The sequence below is a fragment of the Carassius auratus genome, chromosome 22 (genome assembly GCF_003368295.1).
Source record: "Carassius auratus strain Wakin chromosome 22, ASM336829v1, whole genome shotgun sequence".
In the NCBI taxonomy this organism is placed as follows: Eukaryota; Metazoa; Chordata; class Actinopteri; order Cypriniformes; family Cyprinidae; genus Carassius; species Carassius auratus.
The window spans coordinates 12,684,368-12,703,446 of record NC_039264.1 but is presented as its reverse complement, the minus strand read 5'-3'; the positions used below and the strand labels follow the sequence as shown (position 1 = coordinate 12,703,446).

The following is a 19,079-nucleotide window of genomic DNA, read 5'->3' as shown; positions in this document are numbered from 1 at the left end:
TACTGCAGATGCATTAGATCAAGAGTGGAAGGTTAAACAGAAGAATTACTGCTAAAATGGTTTTATATTTTTCATCCACAGTGTATCACGATTAGAAAAATGACTGATGAGTTTTTTTTTTATGTAGATATTCAGAGATCTGGATGGCAGATGGCCAATGTAATAATGATTTTATGCATATAATACAGTTTAAATTATTGCAAATTAGATGCACACACATCTAATGCAATTCAGTGAGTTCGACTAATTGATTTAAACTTTTCTTAACTACAAATATAATATATATTTGATACTTTAATTGGTGCTTTAATTAGCTTGCTGAGTTTTCTGTTTTTGAAGACAACAACAAGAACACATTTGATCACGGTCAAGTGAACCTGAAACTGGATTAATTATTTTGAGCTTCCAATTAAATAGTCAATTAAAGACCAACTAACTAGCTGGTTTCGAAATTTTGCACATCCCAACTCAGAAATAGCCAAATATCCAAACTATCCATTGGAATAGAGTTAACTGGATCCCAAGAATCTCAAAATGGTCAAATAACGGTTAATAACACTGACGTTAATAAAATTAATAATACTAATAGACAATGCTTAAGTGCAAATGAGCAAACAATATTATTCCCAATGCTGTACTCTATCTTGGCTCAGTTACATAAATAAAAACTTAAACACTGCATTTATTTGCATATTTTTGAGAGTGTTAATTAAAGTGACAAAAATAAGATGTTGAGATTTCGATGTTAAACAGCTCTCTGTTTTTGAAGACAACAACTAGAATGAACTGGATCACAGTCAAGTGAACCGTAACTGGACTAATTATTCAGGCCTTTGTAGCGATTAGTCACTCAGAAACCCTCACTAACATCCCGACTCAAAATCAGCAAAAAAGTCCAAACTATCCATTGGAATCGACCAACTATTACACTTATCAGGCAAGAATCTCAAAATGGTCAAACAGAGGGCTAGGCAATATGTCCAAAATTAATTATCATGATCATTTTTTTTTATATCTATTAATATTAATAATTATCGTGATAAACTTTTTATCGTTATTTCTTTCAAGTTTAAAGGCATATTTCTGCTTCTAAGATTTTAAATACTCTTTATGGTCAGACTCAGGACGTGACAAACACTTAACATTTTTGGATTCATTAATATTTTCCAGTTATTTTCCTTTAACAAAATAAATGACTTGATAAAAAATAAAAAAATAGTTTCTGCAAGTTCTAATGAGTGACATTGCTTCAAATCCAAAAAGAGGTTTGTGTTACCTAAATTTGATGACTTATCTTCAGTTCAGTTGCAGTGCAGGCTATAATATTAATAATATTAATAAAAATTGTCTCTTGGAAATGCACATTTGAGTTAGGATGCAGATGTAAATTAAAGTGTATTATCAAATAAATAAAAATTACAATTGTAACAAACATTTTTATATGGTGAAATGTAATTATTTGAACAGTTTTATTAATCACAGTTAAAACCACACATATAGCACCTCAATACAAAAAATTTAACTAGCCTATATGGTTTCTATCTATTTGTATGAAAAAACACTATGGCTTTATCTAAAAAATCCTGTAATTGCATTCCATTATTCCTTTAATACATTTATATTTCTACATTAATAATATAATAAACTATTACACATTTCAGCCACAACACCATGTTAGTGTTACTACAGTAAATCCATGGTAAATGATGGCGATTTGTAGATTAAAGAGTCTTCTGACTGTATCGTCGTGCACAGTGTTTTTCCTGTTTCATCTGGCTTTATACTAGTTTAAATCACTGATCCATTTGTGTTGTTTGCTGAATTTATGCTGGATCTGACCGAGATTTATCAGCAAGTAAACGCATCTGCTTTAGTGAATTGGTGCTGTGCAGCTGTTTGAACTTTCAAACGAGTGGATAAACGCTGTTGCGCTTCAAATGAGTAGTGCTGTTTTGTTCCACTTTTAGCATATAAACATTATTAACATTTAGCAAAGTCTTATTATTGTTTTATCAAGGAACTATCTTTTGTGATAATATAGTTATATCTTTATCACCCACACCTTTGGTCAAATAATGGCCAACAACAAGAATTATTAATAATAATAATCATAATAATTATTATAGTTGCAAGCAGCATTTATGCTAAGACCTTTATGTCATCTGTTAAGGTCTAGGCTGACACAAAAGCATTCAAGATTCATAGGCTTTTGAGTACATTTGGAGATGGCTATTTTCTTAATGATCCAGTTATGGCTATCCAAATGGTAAAGTTGCACAGTTTTAGATAATTATTGACCTAAAAAATCTAGAGGATTAAGAATAGAAAACATGACCTCAAGGCAAAGTTATAGAGAATACGGAAATACAGTCATCTGGTGACAGATTTCTTTCAGAATTCACACATGAGTAATAAAGGCAAGAGTCAAACAGGCCCACCAAGTTTTGTTTTGATCAGCTACTGTTAACCTGGTCTAACAGGTTCTCAAATTTCATGGGCCAATGGCACCCATGTTTTTTGAGAGACGTGAAGGTCCTCATAAACATTCATGGCACCTTCGGCCAAGACACTGCATGCCAATGTTTCAAGTTAATCAGAATAAAGATTGCGTAGTTATTTTTTTCCCCTGTAATGGAGCCATCAAGAGGACAATCACTTTACCATCATGGTAACTTGAACAAAGACAGTGCATGCCAATTTTAAAGTCAATCAGACTAACTTTTGTGTAGATGTAGTGGTTTTCATGGTTTTTCATATTACAGTGCCACCAAATGGCCAAAAGCAAATTATTATTATTTTTTCTTACTGTGACTTCGGACTGAGCATCTACACGTGTACCATGTTTCGTGAAAATATCTCATTGCAAGAGATATAACCATTTTTGTAAGGCAACTTCTACTTCAAACGTTCTGGCGTTCTGTTGCGAACCTTAATCACCATCTACATTTTTTTAAATATCTTTTTGTCATGAGTGTTTCTAGATGATGCATGTAAAATACGGAACAAATTGCACAAATGGCCTATTAGGAGTTGTATCAGAAAAGTATCTGTGAGAAAAGTAGTTTTTTTCTAATAATCGCAAATGTTTAATGAACAATTTGATTGACTGCAGTGGTTGTGGAGGCAAAGTGGTTCAGAATGAGGAGATTCAACATATATGAATATTGTGTGTATGAGTGATAGGTTGCGTGATATATATAGGGTCTAAAACACGATTGCGCCACCCAATGGCCATTTTATTTCAAACTTCACACAGACCTCTAGGGCGATGAGTCAAATAGGCCCAAAGAGTGTCCCCATCGTTCTCCGTAAGCCATTAGAGGTGCTCAAAATGTATAGGCCGATGGCAGCCATGTTTTTGAGATACACGAAAGTCATCATGAATGATTAAGGGAACTTGGACAAAGCCAATTATGCCAATTTTCAAGTCATTTGGACAAACAGTTGCGTTGTTATAGCTGTTTTTGTGTTCTTTCGTATTACAGCGCCATCAAGTAGTAAATCTCAGCAATTGTTTTTGCATGACCACAGAATGAACTCATACATAAGTATAACAAGTTTGGTGAAAATATCTAATTTCGTTTAAGAGTTATAACCATTTACATGAATGTGGCCCTGTCTTATTCAAAACGTTTTGTTGTCACCGTCACAAGAGTGAATCACTGATCGAAGATGATGTATATCAAGTTTCGAGTGAATCGGACAAACGGCCTATGAGGAGTTCGATAAAGTAGATATTTTAGAAAATTCAAAATGGCCAAAAACTATTAATGGCAGAAATAAAATCAGACGTCTTGAACCAATGATTCCAATGATATAAGACTACTGAGTCTACGACAAACTGTCTAGGTGTTATGAGCAGTTTCACGTTGTTGATCGCTTTAGTGCCCCCTATTTGCCAATCGGGGTCATACTTTGTCAGGCTTTCCCAAAATTGAGACCTACCATCTGGCCAGGTTTCCAGTATCTAGGCCTAAAGGTTTAGTCTGCATGATCAGTTTTACGGCAGAATAATAGTAATAAAAATAATAATAATAATATAAATCCTAACAATTACAATAGGGTTTCAGTGCTATGTATGCACTTAAACACCTTAATCATCATAATAAACTATAAAATATAATCAACTAGGTCCAACTGATCCAAAAATATCACACCTATTGCCGTAACCTACCGTTTGCTCAATTTAGTAAATAAATATTGCAAAGACTGAGAAACCGCTAGAACAAACTAGATCTCTTTAGGGTGATCCTGATATTTGACTGATTAATCAGGCCCTCCTATCGATTAGTCAATTAGTCACTAAGGAGCCCCCAATAACTTGTCTATTTTTTATTTTTGCACATCAAAACTCAAATTCAGAGAAATATCCAAGCTATCAATTGGAATCAACCAATCAGGCACAAATCTAAAAACTTTTAAACTTAAAAATGTATAATAGTCCCAACTGATCCAGAAATATCATGCCTATTGTCCAAAAATACCATAGCCTATCTTGGCTCGATTATGAAATAAAAAAGAAGAGCATTTTTTTGATCAACAAAAAGTGACAAATATGAACTAAAAATACTAAACCCAAAGTATGTATCAAAGCAATAGCAGAATTTAGACAACAAATATAATTTGACACACTAGAGACAAGAAAACTACAATCTAAATCAAGGAAAAAGGTAAATAAATAAATATTATTACAAATTTGGCAATCCTTTGTTTGGACCTAGTAAGAAAAACATGACAAAAATCATAAAGATAAAAATTATGAATGTCTTTAATCTTTAAGGAGGAGATAAAAGCAGACATTTCCGTCATCCAGATAATCTTGTCCTATTACCTGAAAGACTTTGCTTTTCAAACAACATAAAAACCTAGAAACAATTGTATGAATGTTCTAGCGGCAAGGTACAAGGGTAGTGCGTGAAATACTGAGAAAACCACATAGAAAACACACTCAAGTGCTTCCTGCATCCACTATTTTATTTCCCCTTGTTCGATTCCAGCAAGAACATTACAAGTGCTATTTGGAGAAGAGGTTAACCAATGTCATTCTTGACCTAGATTGTGTTTGAATCAGAATGTGGGAAAAACTCAAACCTGCAGCCGTGTTACGAGGGAAGGGCCAATCACATTTAACCCATCAGGACATCAGCCTTCCACGACAGGAACTTTTAGGTCGCCAAGCCCCAATTGCAGGGAATGTACATCTCGTACATGCACTATTTGTCATAAAAGGAACTGTTGGCCACGAAAGGCAATTTTAAGCTTTTGATGGTGGTGATTAGTGTCAAAAGCAATGTTTACTTGGCCATTAAGGACCAAATGTGCAGCATTAGGTTAAAGTAGACGTCTGGATTTAAGTCCGCTGTAAAGCAGGTTATTTAGAAGGTTAAGTGTTCCAAAAAATCTAATGTGATATAGAATAAAGAAACTTTTTTCTTTTTTTGCCAGTACTTCATATCAAAAAGCTATTTTTTTTAAAGCAGAATACACGGTCAATTTCCCATAATGCTTCATCTTTGCGAGCCGCTCTGCATTACTGTGTCACGACAAATGGTTTATTTTCAGGGCTGGCACATGTGAAACTAATGTAGTGATCTTAAAGTAAACCCACAGAACATCTGCAGAGCAATTAAAAATATATTTGTCTTTGAGAGAATTTTTTTTTTATTAAAAACTAAATATATATATTATTTTGTTTTTCATAGCCTAAGGTCAGTCTGAGAATGAAAGCACTCTTCAAAAAGGCTTGGCCTTCGTCGTGCTTGTCTGTGTAGTACTGTAACATTGCCATTGTTCTGCCCCTGAACCTTGGATCAATAATATTTTTCTTTCTGTCTGTTTATCTATCAAGAGTTGAAGGATATAACAAAAGTGCCTATTTTTCTGTTTTTACAACGTAGGTAGACTACTATTTAAACTATGCAGTAAATGTTTCCAAGTATATATATTCAGCAACTGAAATGCAACTAGGTTTCTTTTCCCACAAAGTTATTTCCCAAAAATAACTGAAAGAATTGTACTTAATCATTCTCAATAATATGTACCAATACAGCAATTTTTAGAACCAGTCTAATCCCTCTAAAGGTATAGTTTACCAAAAATAATGTTGTTCCAAACTTTTTTTCTTCAGTAAAACATAAAGACAAAGAAATGCGCTACAGTCTGCCCAAGTTCGAATCCCGGCTCAAATACATTTCCTGATCCTGATCTGATCTGTCCTATCATAATAAAGGCAAACATGCCAATAATAATAATAATAAATCGTACTAAAAGAGTGGCTTGGACATTCTGTTAAATAACTCCTGAGTTTCAAAGAGCGATCTACTAATCATCAAATTGTCTTATTTGGGTGAGCCATACCTTTCATGAAGACATCAGAGAACATGCATCCATTGTAATAATTCAACAATACATGAGTGAAAGGAAAACTTCATCTCTCTAGACAAAACACAATGCAGGCGATACGATACTCCATTCAAAAACGCTCTTTCCCACAAAACAATCCGTCTGGTGAGTCTTCCAGATCCCTACCCTGACAAATCAAACATCTCAATCAAAAACGAAATGAAAAATATCCTATTTTACCTAATATATCAAACTATAGTAGAGATTTTATAAGGTTTAAATGCAAAACTTCATATTTGCTATATCTGCTCAAATATTCTAAGCTATATGGTTTTTAATGAGATTTAATCTAGCTTTGGAATAGGTTCTAACACAGACAAAAAGTAATAACTTGGCTGGAGAGATAGCATTTGTTATGCGTTTCCACTAAATGACTTTGACGGCCTTATGCAGCACTTGTGTTGGAAAAAAAAGAACAATGAACACTTTTAAATGAACACTTTCTTAATAATTCAGGATTTTCCAAATAATAGTAAATATTTCATTCTACTTTTGTAATTATTGGCTATAGTCTTACATTGGGACTCACAATTAATCTCATTTTATAGCACAAAGACCCTAAAGACAATCTAAAGACAATAGTCCACGGATCACCAGAGTATAACCTCATCTCTAGTCGGGAGGGGGCTGTGAAATTGATATGAGATTTCAGCAGAGTGCTCCTATCATATGATTTTCACATGCATTCCTGCTAAACAAAAGAAATCATTGGCACGGTGACTGAGATGTTAGAACGAAACCAACATATAGCTGAAGGATGGGCTAACTTGTGCTAATTGGCTGGTTGTGTGCAGAAGTTTTAGATTCAGCTGACCCTCGGTTGGCTGTACTTTTTCAGTGGGCTTTTACTGTACAGAAGGTCTAACATCTAAAGTATAGCATGCAAATTAAGTGAATCACACAGACGACAAAAAATAAATACATCTAAATAATAATTGGACTAGTCAGCCATTGCAAGGCACACCCATCCCTAATCAACCAAACCAAAAACATATGGAAAATACACTGAGAAAAAAAAAAAATCAATTAAATGGATTAATCAAAAATATTAACCTCACTGAACCTTTCCAAAACGAATTATTACTTAAAAACAGGGTTTATTTATGGGGTAACATCTAGATAAAATATTACTAAAACTGTTTTCAAAATTAATATTTAAGTCAAATATAAAATCAATCAAATAATTGCAAAAAGAAAGCCTTTTGTGAAAAACATGCTACACTTGAACCTATCTTTGCATTGCACATTTAATTTGCTTATTTCCACATTATAAGTGTTTCAGGTGTTTCCATAAGGTGATGCTACAACTGTTTTTTTATTTATTTTTTTATTTAGGAATTGTAGCAGCATAAACATTAAAACTTGAAAACTAGGCCAAAGCTTTTAATTCATTTGCCACCAATACTCAAAAAAATCTGCATCAGCATTCATTCCCTAAAACATCTGCTGCATTAGGCAGCAAAAATCATTTCAAAAACCCTTCAAACCCCCACCTCAGGCGGCTTTTTAGGGCATTCGACTTTGAGCGCATAATCTAAACCCATTCTGAACATGGCTTTAATGGAAAACAACCACCGAGTTTCACATGAGAGGCAGACAAATAATGGCGAGGCATATGGCAGATTTTGACACATTTAGATCTGCAGGGATTGGTTTAGGCATACATGAACTACAGCACAGAAAGATTAAGAGACAAATTTGAGCTTATCTTGTCTTTACAGTTACTGTATATCAAAGTTCTTGCGCAACAGCCTGTTCAAGAACGTTTCACTTCATCGAATCAAAGGTCTCACTCACCTGGAATCTTTTGGGAATTTAGGAAGCAAACATAACTTGAGAGAACGAATATAATACTAAGAAATGTACCCAAAATTCAGTGTTTTCGACAGTAAAACCTTATTTTACAATTATTATTCATTTGCATTTACAAGTTAAGTTGTAAACAACATCTAAATAGTCTACAATCAAACCTCCACAATTAGAGCTTGTCAGAATTGCGATATAGTAGGGATCTGGCACGATTTAATCTAGATGTCCTTCGACAGAATGAGAATCCCTGGGGTTTAAAAGGAGAAAATAATGGAGGCAGACTTCCCAGATGTCAAAATACTTAGACACAGAAGCCTAGCGTATTTAAGATGTGAAAAATCCAGCGGAAAACCAAAAGTATTATCTCTGTGGGAGTATAATGCTACTACTTTTAAAGTAGTTCAGCGTAACCCTGACAGCTTAAACATGAAAGTGGTGGAAAGCAAAGATGTAAGCTTTAGATAAACGCTAAAATCAAGAGGAATCAACGTTTTTAGTTCCCTAAACCAAATGTACAAAGAAAACATGACCTTCATTTGGTGGTCATCTGATGATTAAATAAATAATTCAGTTAAAGTGTAATGCATCTTAACAGCTGCTGTATATCTAAGTGTTTCTTTCAATATTTCACATAAAATATGAAGTAAAATACATGATACGGTAAAAAAAAAAAAAACATTTATTTCATTAACTATTAAATAATTTAATCAAATATTCTACGCAGTATGTTTTCCCCCGTACTGTAGACACACGCAGCTGAAAAAGATCCATACATAATTCAGATGACAGTATTTTTTTATCAATTTAATATGCTGTTGATTTTCAGTGGTTTTCAAAAAGAATGCAACTCGAATCAATGCCCCTTCTCGCAGCCTACATGCCAATTATAGCGGCTGGAAACTGTCGTCAAATAGCTCCAGACGCTTCTTTAACAACCTCTTCACTTGGGGGTGGATGTTCAAGAGCTGCTAGAAGCGCTTTACGGCCAAGATAGGAACAAATAAAGGTAAAGTCGCTTTCGATACGCACCAAAAAGGTTCTCAAACCACCAAAACCAAAATGCACGATTGTGAACCATGCATCGTATTTCTAAAAAGAACTACAAGAACTTCTAAAAGCGCTAGGATATCAAATATAGATAAGAAGGTAACCAAACTGGAGTGATAAATGTCAAAGGAATATCCGAAATAGCCCTGAGATGTTGCAAGAATCATAATTGGTCATAAGATTGTTGCTGATCTTTGATGAAACGAGAGGAAAGGCAAATGCATAGGGGAGCTTTCGAAGAGAGCGAGGGGGAGGTAGATGATGACTAGAGATAAAAATAAAAAGTGACATTTTTCCTGATGGTAATGGTTCTCACAGCAAGCAGCTTTGACCTTCAGTTTTGTCTGAATTTGTGACACTCTCTCGTGCATGACACCAAATGTGTGGTGACAAATTCACACGGAAAGAGTCGGAAAAGCCAGGGTTCGGTTGGGTTTTGAATAAATTTGTCTGATTAAAACAGCGACATCTCACCGCAATGATTTATGTAACCAACTGAAAGCTCCACACACATTTTCAAACTATGTTTTATGTATTTAGACGTGCCAAGGCTAGATATAAAGACCACTTCAAGAGTTAAACTGAAATTACAGATCACCTAATACATCAAATCCTATTCTCAGGTCTCATTCAGCCAAACCTCGAGCCACTGATAAACAGAAATAATTGAATTCAAATACATATACTATTACTTCTAGTGACTGAAAATAAAATGGCCAATGCTCTTCATCATAAAATTAATATAAATAAAATCAGTTGATGAACGTTGGTACTGTTTGTCAATTATTAATTTACATTTATGTATTGTAAATATTAACATGCTGCTCTCGTATCCGTGCAAAGTTATCTACGAGTTACCTACAGATGAACACACAAGCAAAGCTAGCTGTACTAGCAAACATTACAGAGGATGATTTAGTATCAGACTACAAACAGACAACAAAAATGACAAAATATAATACCATTGATGGCCCAAATTCAGCATCAAACTGACCGCTTTGCAGATGGAAAAAGAAATAAAAAAATCTTCTTTGCAACTTCTAGCAATGCTGGCTTTGAAGGAGAGTTGGTTAACAACAGTTTAGAATTTGGAACTTTGACCCTTTGAAAGTTTGAGGAAATGATTTATGATGCTCCCTAAAGCGTTATCAGCAGAGCGCCAATGTAAATTCGTCTCATGAAGGTGTGAATCAACTCTTACATACTTCTAGATTTCACAGAGGGAGACGGAAACTTCGGCCGTTTTTTTACGTTCAAAAACATGCTAAGCTCTCATTATGGATTCACTGGAGACTTTCAGTAGACTAAACCCAAATTATTTAGCCTGCATTTCCTCGAAGCATGCCTAGAATTAATCTCTTGTGATGGACAGAATATCTGCATGGCATGAGATACAAGCAATAATATAATATTATCACCGTGGGAATCTTGTTAAATGCTCACTGTCAAATATCTTTACTATTTCAGCACAAAACAGCAATGAATCCACCCATCATCACATCAGCGCCTTCAAACTTCCTGGAACGGGCCTTTTGGTAAAAAAAAATAGGAGCTTTTCCTTATAGTATGAGAAAAACTAAGCCGTTTTCAATGATATACGTCTAATATCTGATAACTAGTCTTTTTAAATATATCAGTTTGTCATATCTGATATGATGTATAGGAAATGTTAAACAAACAGGGTCCAACATATGGATTCATATTCAATATCTGACATTAATGCAGCATTAGACATACTCAGTTTTGGTTGATAGAAAGAGTGACCAACATTTACTCAAAAGCTTCAGTTAACAGATGCCAAAAGCCAAGGGTTTTCTTTCTGACATTAAAAGGGGGATTACCACAAATCTAGGGTTTGAAAACTAGGAAACCTCGAGGTTAAGACTCAATAATCTCCCAATAACATCAGATACGGCGATTTAAAGGGATTAAACAAAGCTAATGAAACATTTAACGGGGGAGGGGCGGGAAAACCAACGGTTTATGTCATATTTTTGGAAATGATAACCAAAAATTAGTACATAACAAATAGAAACGGGACTCAAGGTTTACCCAAACCAAATATTGTTGATATTTACACGTCATTTTGGCTACACTGGCACGTCTCGTTCATGGACTGTCTTTCTGCTTCAAAGCGAGAAATCGATTAACGAAAAAAAAAAGAATAAAGAAATCAAAACAAACTCAAATACCAGCGCACATATTCTGCACAAACCTTCTGATTAAGATCAAAGGCGTTATATTAACACGTTCAGTGTAATAATAATCTGGCCTTGACAAGGCCGCGATAACAACTAAGCAATATGCGCAGTGTCATTTTCTTTGTCAACCCCCACCTTCCCCTAAAATACAAAATTATTTTCTGACATTTCCCCATTGCAGCAATGCGCGCTCCCCCAGCGCCGATGATTTGAGGGAAGGGAGGGCACGCGCGCGGTGGGGCGGGGACGCGCACAGCCCTCCCCCCCAAATAATACAGTAGCCTACAATAAAGCAGGGAGCGCGCACTCAGGCAAAACGGATGCCGGTGATTGGTCAGTGCACAATTCCCTCTGTACACGTAACACGCCCTGCTTACAATAAATAAACATCGCCTAAATTTCCTCTAAAAAATATATGCAACTTAAAGAAAGGGCGTTGGGCCAAAACAACAGCTGTTATGCAATCAAATAAAATAGCAAATGTACATTATTTATCAAACAACAGCCACGCAACTAAACTCATAACTGCGATTATTTTTGATAAGGTCCAGCGGCTATTTAAAAAAAAAAAGGCAATGGGTTTTCGCCGGTCCCCACACCGAATAAACACACTGAATCAACACGCGAAGCCCAGCTAGACAATTCTGCATGTTAGGTGAAGCGAGCTTACCTACACAGTGAATGAGTTTATGCCTCCACGAGTCAAGCTCCTGCCGAAAGCCGCGCCTCTCGATCGTGCATTGCTGCCTTCTGCACAGACTCGCCATTTTCTACCGGCCCCTCCCGCGGGCGCGCGCCTCACACCGGGAGCTCCCGGGGCCCGCGTCATCGGCCCCCTCTCCTCTCCCTCCGTGGCTCTTCAGTGCTGCAGCACTTTTCTGACATATCCCTCCCGCATCCTAATCATGTTCAGCCTATAACTGAAGCTCCAAAGAATTTAAAACATGTACCTGAGTGCATATAGATGATCAGAGAAGAGTCTAGCTGTCTGAAATAATTTAGGATTTGATTAAATGAATCTAGTGTTAATATAAGTGTTTATGATATCACTATAAAAATTCTAAATATATGTTAATAATACACTAAGTTTTATTTGTGTCCCATAAAAGAAAAGCCACGTTCACAACAAGAATGAAAACTATAAAGATAACTAGCCAGGACCACAAAACAGGGTCATAAGGGTCAATTTCTTTTTTAATCTTTCCGTTGATGTATGGTTTATTAGGATCGGACAATATTTAGCCAAGATACAACTATCTGAAGATCTGGAATCTGGGGGTGCAAAATAATAAAATAATAAATGAAAAGATGGAGAAAATCGCCTTTAAATCCAAATTAATTCCTTCATATAATAATAAAAAAAAGTTTTGAAATGTTTTACAAAATATCTTCATGGAACATGATCTTGATTTAATATCCTAATAATTTTTGGCATAAAAGAAGAATAATTTTGATCCATACCGTGTATTGTTAGCTATTGCTACAAATTAGGCTCACATATAATGATCAGAGCATGCCTTAAATATTTTTGTATTTTATTAAATAACTTATTTATTATAGTAATAATAATGGTGTTTATGATAATAATACTACATCTATAAAAAAAATTCATTCCAAATATTTTAATAATATACTAGTATTAATAATTTTGTGTCCCATTACAGAAATATTACAAAATGCACTGAAATATAATAAAGATATCGACATTAGCGTCCAAAACCGGCGAACAATATCGTCTGTTTATTATAAACGCACGCTCGTCTGCTTGTTACAGCGGGATTCTGATTGGCTGTCAATTATGTTATAATTCGTCACCTGGAAAAACGGACAAACGCTCAGCCAATCAGGTGGCACTCGGACAAACGCTCAGCCAATCAGGTGTCACTCGGACAAACGCTCAGCCAATCAGGTGTCACTCGGACGAACGCTCAGCCAATCAGGTGTCACTCGGACGAACGCTCAGCCAATCAGGTGTCACTCGGACGAACGCTCAGCCAATCAGGTGTCACTCGGACGAACGCTCAGCCAATCAGGTGGCACTCGGACGAACGCTCAGCCAATCAGGTGTCACTCGCACGAACGCTCAGCCAATCAGGTGGCACTCGGACGAACGCTCAGCCAATCAGGTGGCACTCGGACAAACGCTCAGCCAATCAGGTGTCACTCGGACAAACGTTCAGCCAATCAGGTGGGACTTTGAAAAAAACGCGATTGGAGATTCTGTGAGGGAATTGCTTACTTTCGGCTTAAAGGGTTAGTTCACCCAATAATCAAAATGATTTCATTAATGACTCACCCTCATGTCGTCCCAAACCTGTGAGACCTCCATTTATCTTCTGAACACAGTTTAAGATATTTTAGATTTAGTCCAAGAGCTCTCAGTCCCTCTATTGAAGCTGTGTGTACGGTCTACTGTCCATGTCCAGAAAGGTAAGAAAAACATCATCAAAGTAGTCCATGTGACATCAGAGGGTCAGTTAGAATTTGTTGAAGCATCGAAAATACATTTTGGTCCAAAAATAGCAAAAACTACGACTTTATTCAGCATTGTCTTCTCTTCCGTGTCTGTTGTGAGAGAGAGTTCAAAACAAAGCAGTTTGTGATCCGGTTCGCGAATGAATCATTCGATGTAACCGGATCTTTTTGAACCAGTTCACCAAATCGAACTGAATCGTTTTAAACGGTTCGCATCTCTAATACGCATTAATCCACAAATGACTTAAGCTGTTAACTTTTTTAATGTGGCTGACACTCCCTCTAAGTTCAAACAAACCAATATCCCAGAGTAATTCATGTACTCAAACAGTACACTGACTGAACTGATGTGAAGAGAGAACTGAAGCTGAACGAATGATTCGTTCGCGAACCGGATATCACAAACTGCTGTGTTTTGAACTCTCTCTCACACAGACACGGAAGAGAAGACAATGCTGCATAAAGTCGTAGTTTTTGCTACTTTTGGACCAAAATTTATTTTGGTGTCTTTTTGGTTCTTTTCTGATGTCACATGGACTACTTTGAAGATGTTTTTCTTTCTAGACATGGACAGTATACCATACACACAGCTTCAATGGAGGGTCTGAGAGCTCTCGGACTAAATCTAAAATATCTTAAACTGTGTTCAGAAGATAAACTGAGGTCTTACGGGTTTGGGACGACATGAGGGTAAGTTATTAAATACATAATTTTGATTTTTCGGTGAACTAACCCTTTAAGTCTTGCTATAAACCAGAAATTCTGTTCCTTCACAATAACACTGACAATGTAAAAGTTACAGTACGGTTGACGGTAAGCTTTTTGTTAAGTGGAAATGAAGTAACTGACTGCTTTTATTGTACTGGCAGCGGTGCTGCAGATTTCCTTGAGTGATTTCAATGGGTTACTGTGGTAGCGACTGAGTCAGTTGTTATATTTGACAAAGGAAAAGAAAGGCAAGTGAATAAAATATAAATGGATTATAAATTCCTCGCTACTTGAGAACAGTGAACTGCATTTTTCCTCTAAACGGTATGTCAGTATAAAAGTGTAAATGTAATCGTTTGCATGCCTTTTCCTTTTGTGTGTGTGTGTGAGGGAGAATGTGATGATTAGTTGAATGTCCAAGTTGTTCTTTTCCATACAACAGAAGAAGCCAGAATAAGGAATATCAAACTGTAAAAGCACAGTAGAAGGAAAAATGTGTGAAACTATACACTTTTAAGATCTAAAGGAAGCCTTCGACAGTAAAGAGACTATTCAGATGGGGTAAAAGTGGGGTAAAAGGTGGAAATGTTTCTTAAGACCCAAAGGTGTAAGTAACATCTATTTTATCCATTAAAGCTTGTCAGCAATTGTCCACTTTTATGTTTGACTAAAGTCATTGTACAGAAAACGGTATAAGCACCCCTTCACTATTACATTTGAGCGTTTTTTACAACATGATCAAAATGAAACGTTCATTTTCAGACAAAGCATTATGAAATTGATTTACGGTTTGTGAACTCTCCAAGCCACTCTGCCTCGTTTACAAAATAAAACACTCCAATCTTCTGACGTGATCCGGGATGCCATTAAATATAATCTACTTCTTCCTTACACTTGATATCTGGACAAAGACGCGAACGAGCTGTTTAAACTAAATACGTCAAAACGAACGTCCTTTCATGCCATGTGTCCTGGTCGCCGTGATTTTGCCAAGTAGGACATGTTCCATGATCAACAAAAGATGTCCAAAAATATAGAATAAACTCAATTTCTACCCCTAGACCTAACCCTACCCATAATTTATTCCTAAAATCAGTGGGAAATGAGAGCCGATTAACAATGGTGTAGAAGCACCAAACCCTGATCATAAGCCTAAAACCAATATTTCCCGATAAGTTATCCCTTCATTCTGATTGTTTGATTGGAATGTTGTTCCAGGATTATCAAGGATGTTGATCCAGGAACATGTTGCACTAGGTGAAATCACAGTCACCATAGGTGTTTCTCAATGTCATGTGGACTGAGTCAGAAAGTGAATGCACATCTACTGTATCCAGAGAAGATAGCAGCTGTTTTTGTCATTTCTATTTGCTTTCATCGCGACGCGACACTCACGTTCAGCGCGATTAAGTGACTGAGCGCCAGTGGGCGGGGCCTATGGTTTGAAGATCACTATTCATCGCTCTGGAGATGTGTTTATGCAAATGTTTATGCCAATGCACAGGGTTCATCACTTTGCCTTTCAAATCATGCAGATTTGATTTCTCAGATCATGACTTTGATATTTTGATATGTAGTCCTCTCCATACTCTCCAAAAACCTGCGTAACTTCTTTTCTAAGAAACCTGAGTTTATCAAATTATCAAAGCTTTGCTTCCAACTTGTTTTGCCATTGCAAAACCTTCTTGGTTACCATTGCTATTGCAAATTGACTCAAATAAAAATGAATAAATAAGCAATATATTGCATTTATACACTGTATCAGCACTTCATCTACAAATCCATTTACCTGAAATAAGGATTACTGAACTTTTGTCCCAAGCTCCAGTTCTCCACTATTTATATAATAAAAAACATTAATTAAAATATCTCAGATTTTGGACTTGAGTAGTCTGCAAATAAGCACCAATATGCAACAAGCAAGAACAAAATAAAACGTATTAACTGAAACAGCTTCGAATGAGCTACACACAATAAGATCCTTTACTTTTTCCTGCATAGATGACTATTAAATGGAAATAAGACATTGGTCGAAAAGAGAGAGAGAGAGATTAAATAGTGCTTGAAGTGAATTCAGATTAACCACAATTAACTACAGAAATGTGAAAAATGTGCATTCTCAAAGTCAGGGTCAAAGAGTGGTTGGAACAAAAATATATTTGTTTTTGGATTCAATGACAGTTCTGTTGATACTCAACGATCGTGTCACAAAGAGTCTTCTCGATCTTCAGAGACACACAAACAGAGGCGCTGTATGTACCAGGGTACCCTCAAGGTCTTCTTTGCAGTATGGTATGAACAAAAGGCATCAGTCCCAGAGGAAAACACAAAGCAGTCACTCACAACTGATCTGAATACGCTATTTTGGTAATGTCCCGGTAAACCGTAACAGAATCAGTTTTGTTGCGTTTACTGTATGCACGCAACAATGCAATCCGACTTGTTGATGGTTTGCGTATTTATTTCTTTTTGTTTTAATGAGCGTCATTGACTTGTATGACCTTTGGTGACACATTTCTGAACATTTAACATTTAAGTCTCCAGGAAATGACTGTTAAATAACCCCGCCGCTCAACTTGCACACAAGGCCAGCGTGTCTTAACTCTCTCACTGCCTAATTCGTTCCTCAGCCTCGTCTCATGCATACCACTCAAAGCGTTTAGGGATAATCTGACGTTCAGATACCAGAGAGTGGGGGAGGGGCTTCTTTGGAGATTGGGAGCGCAGCATGGCTGTTAAAGGGACCAATGCAGAAAGATTAGGCATTGATGTAATGTAAGCCGTGTGTACGTTTTCAGTAAACCTTGATAGATGTGTTTAGGCTAAAAAGAGTTTTTCTTGCACTGAATTCAGTTACTGTATTTCCAGCACGATGCCAAAACAAATGATATTTCTCTTGATATGAGGTTGCAGTCTGAATTCAATAAGATATGACATACAAAGATGGAGTACTAGTGAATAATATTAGGACAATAGGTTTAATTCATGAAACACGTGAATTAAATGAATGGTTATGTAAAAACACATAATGTTCGGATTCATTAAAGTCTGTGTGGGACACAAATTGTGCGTAAAATGTCCAGAGGTTTAGTTATCTTTTAGGCAAACTGATGACACTGCATTTTTATAACATTATACCGTAAAAATGATTTTTCAAAGGTTATTGGAGTACCTTCCTTTCGTATTAAAAAAAAAAACAGCTATACTATTTCAGCTTTCCTACTTCAAATTTCATTTTTCATTCATTGTTTTTAATCTTGACTTGAATTATTTTTATTATTATTATTAATTTGCAAAATGTACCAAGTGAAAATGATTTCAAATTATTTTAAGTATGTACTAAATCTGGGGCTTTCTGTGCCTCTCTGGATCTACTGGACGGTTTTAACTGAATAAATTACTCAGTTTACTCAAATATTTATAAAAGTTTCATGAATGAGGACTAGTGAATGAGCGGTCTTCACACAAAAACAAACATATATTGTAGATGCAACCAGTTTCAAAAGGGGGTAAATAAACTTTTCACTGCTACTTAATGATTTGGTCAAAGACCAATTGTTTGACTCAGTTTTAAGTAAATTAGTCACATATTCAAAACCTTACACTTTTTTCACATCTTACACTAATTTGTAATAAATTGCACATAAAAAATTTTTTTTTTTGTTAAGTGTATAGTTAATTCAATAAAGTAATAAGGGCTATTTCTGTAGTATATATATATTATTCACCACAAAAAATAGCTTGGTTGCACCTCAGTTATCATGGCAATGTTTTCTTATTAAATCGTCTAACAAAGAATGACACATTTCTCCTGATCACACACAAAACCTCAGTTTCCAAACTTGAAAAAACACATGTTCAACAATTAATTTAAGTACCTGCAGAACTAATATATTCCAAGAAAAAGTGTGGGTTATAGTAATTAGCTGAACAGCAGGAGACTTATTAACTTAAATTCAATAAAAGAAACAGACCTTGGTCTCGGCGCGGCTAATTGCTGCAATAAAACCTCCTTGGATTTTCTTGATGAAATAATTGTGCCTGCTTTTGTATTTATTACAAAAGTTACACAGAAGCTGTACAGAACAAACAAATAATTAACGACAAATCAAACTAAAACGTTATTGAATATAGTTGGGGTTTTTGAATGCAACTGGGTAGCAATTTTTTGCATATGTAAGTTTGTAGAAATTATTATTTGAAACCATCATAACCTCAGAATGAAGTACAATGCCAATGAATACAATGATGACAGATCCTGTGAGTAAAAGCTACACCCGAAAATGCGTTCTCAAAAATAATTGGGTCACTCAAATTCCCGCTCTTCACATCCGAACATCAAAGCTGACACAAAATCCACACAATTTCAGCTAATTATAAATGAGTCCTAATTATTTGGCAACTGTCACTTGGTATTGGCTTGATGTCGAGCACGGC

The 19,079-nt window shown here is 35.8% G+C and overlaps 1 protein-coding gene across 2 annotated transcripts in view; it reads right to left on the bottom strand.

Annotated features, from left to right (window-relative positions):
• The window catches only part of lcor (ligand dependent nuclear receptor corepressor), a 39,466-nt gene extending 27,130 nt beyond the window's left edge, over nt 1-12,336 (bottom strand). The window contains exon 1 of one of the 2 annotated variants that reach the window (XM_026197800.1): nt 12,130-12,336. In XM_026197800.1, coding sequence (XP_026053585.1) covers nt 12,130-12,226 — 97 coding nt within the window. In that variant the 5' untranslated portion in view covers nt 12,227-12,336. The remainder of the gene's footprint in view (nt 1-12,129) is intronic. The other variant, XM_026197799.1, reaches the window with a different exon arrangement.
• Nucleotides 12,337-19,079: the final 6,743 nt, after the last annotated feature.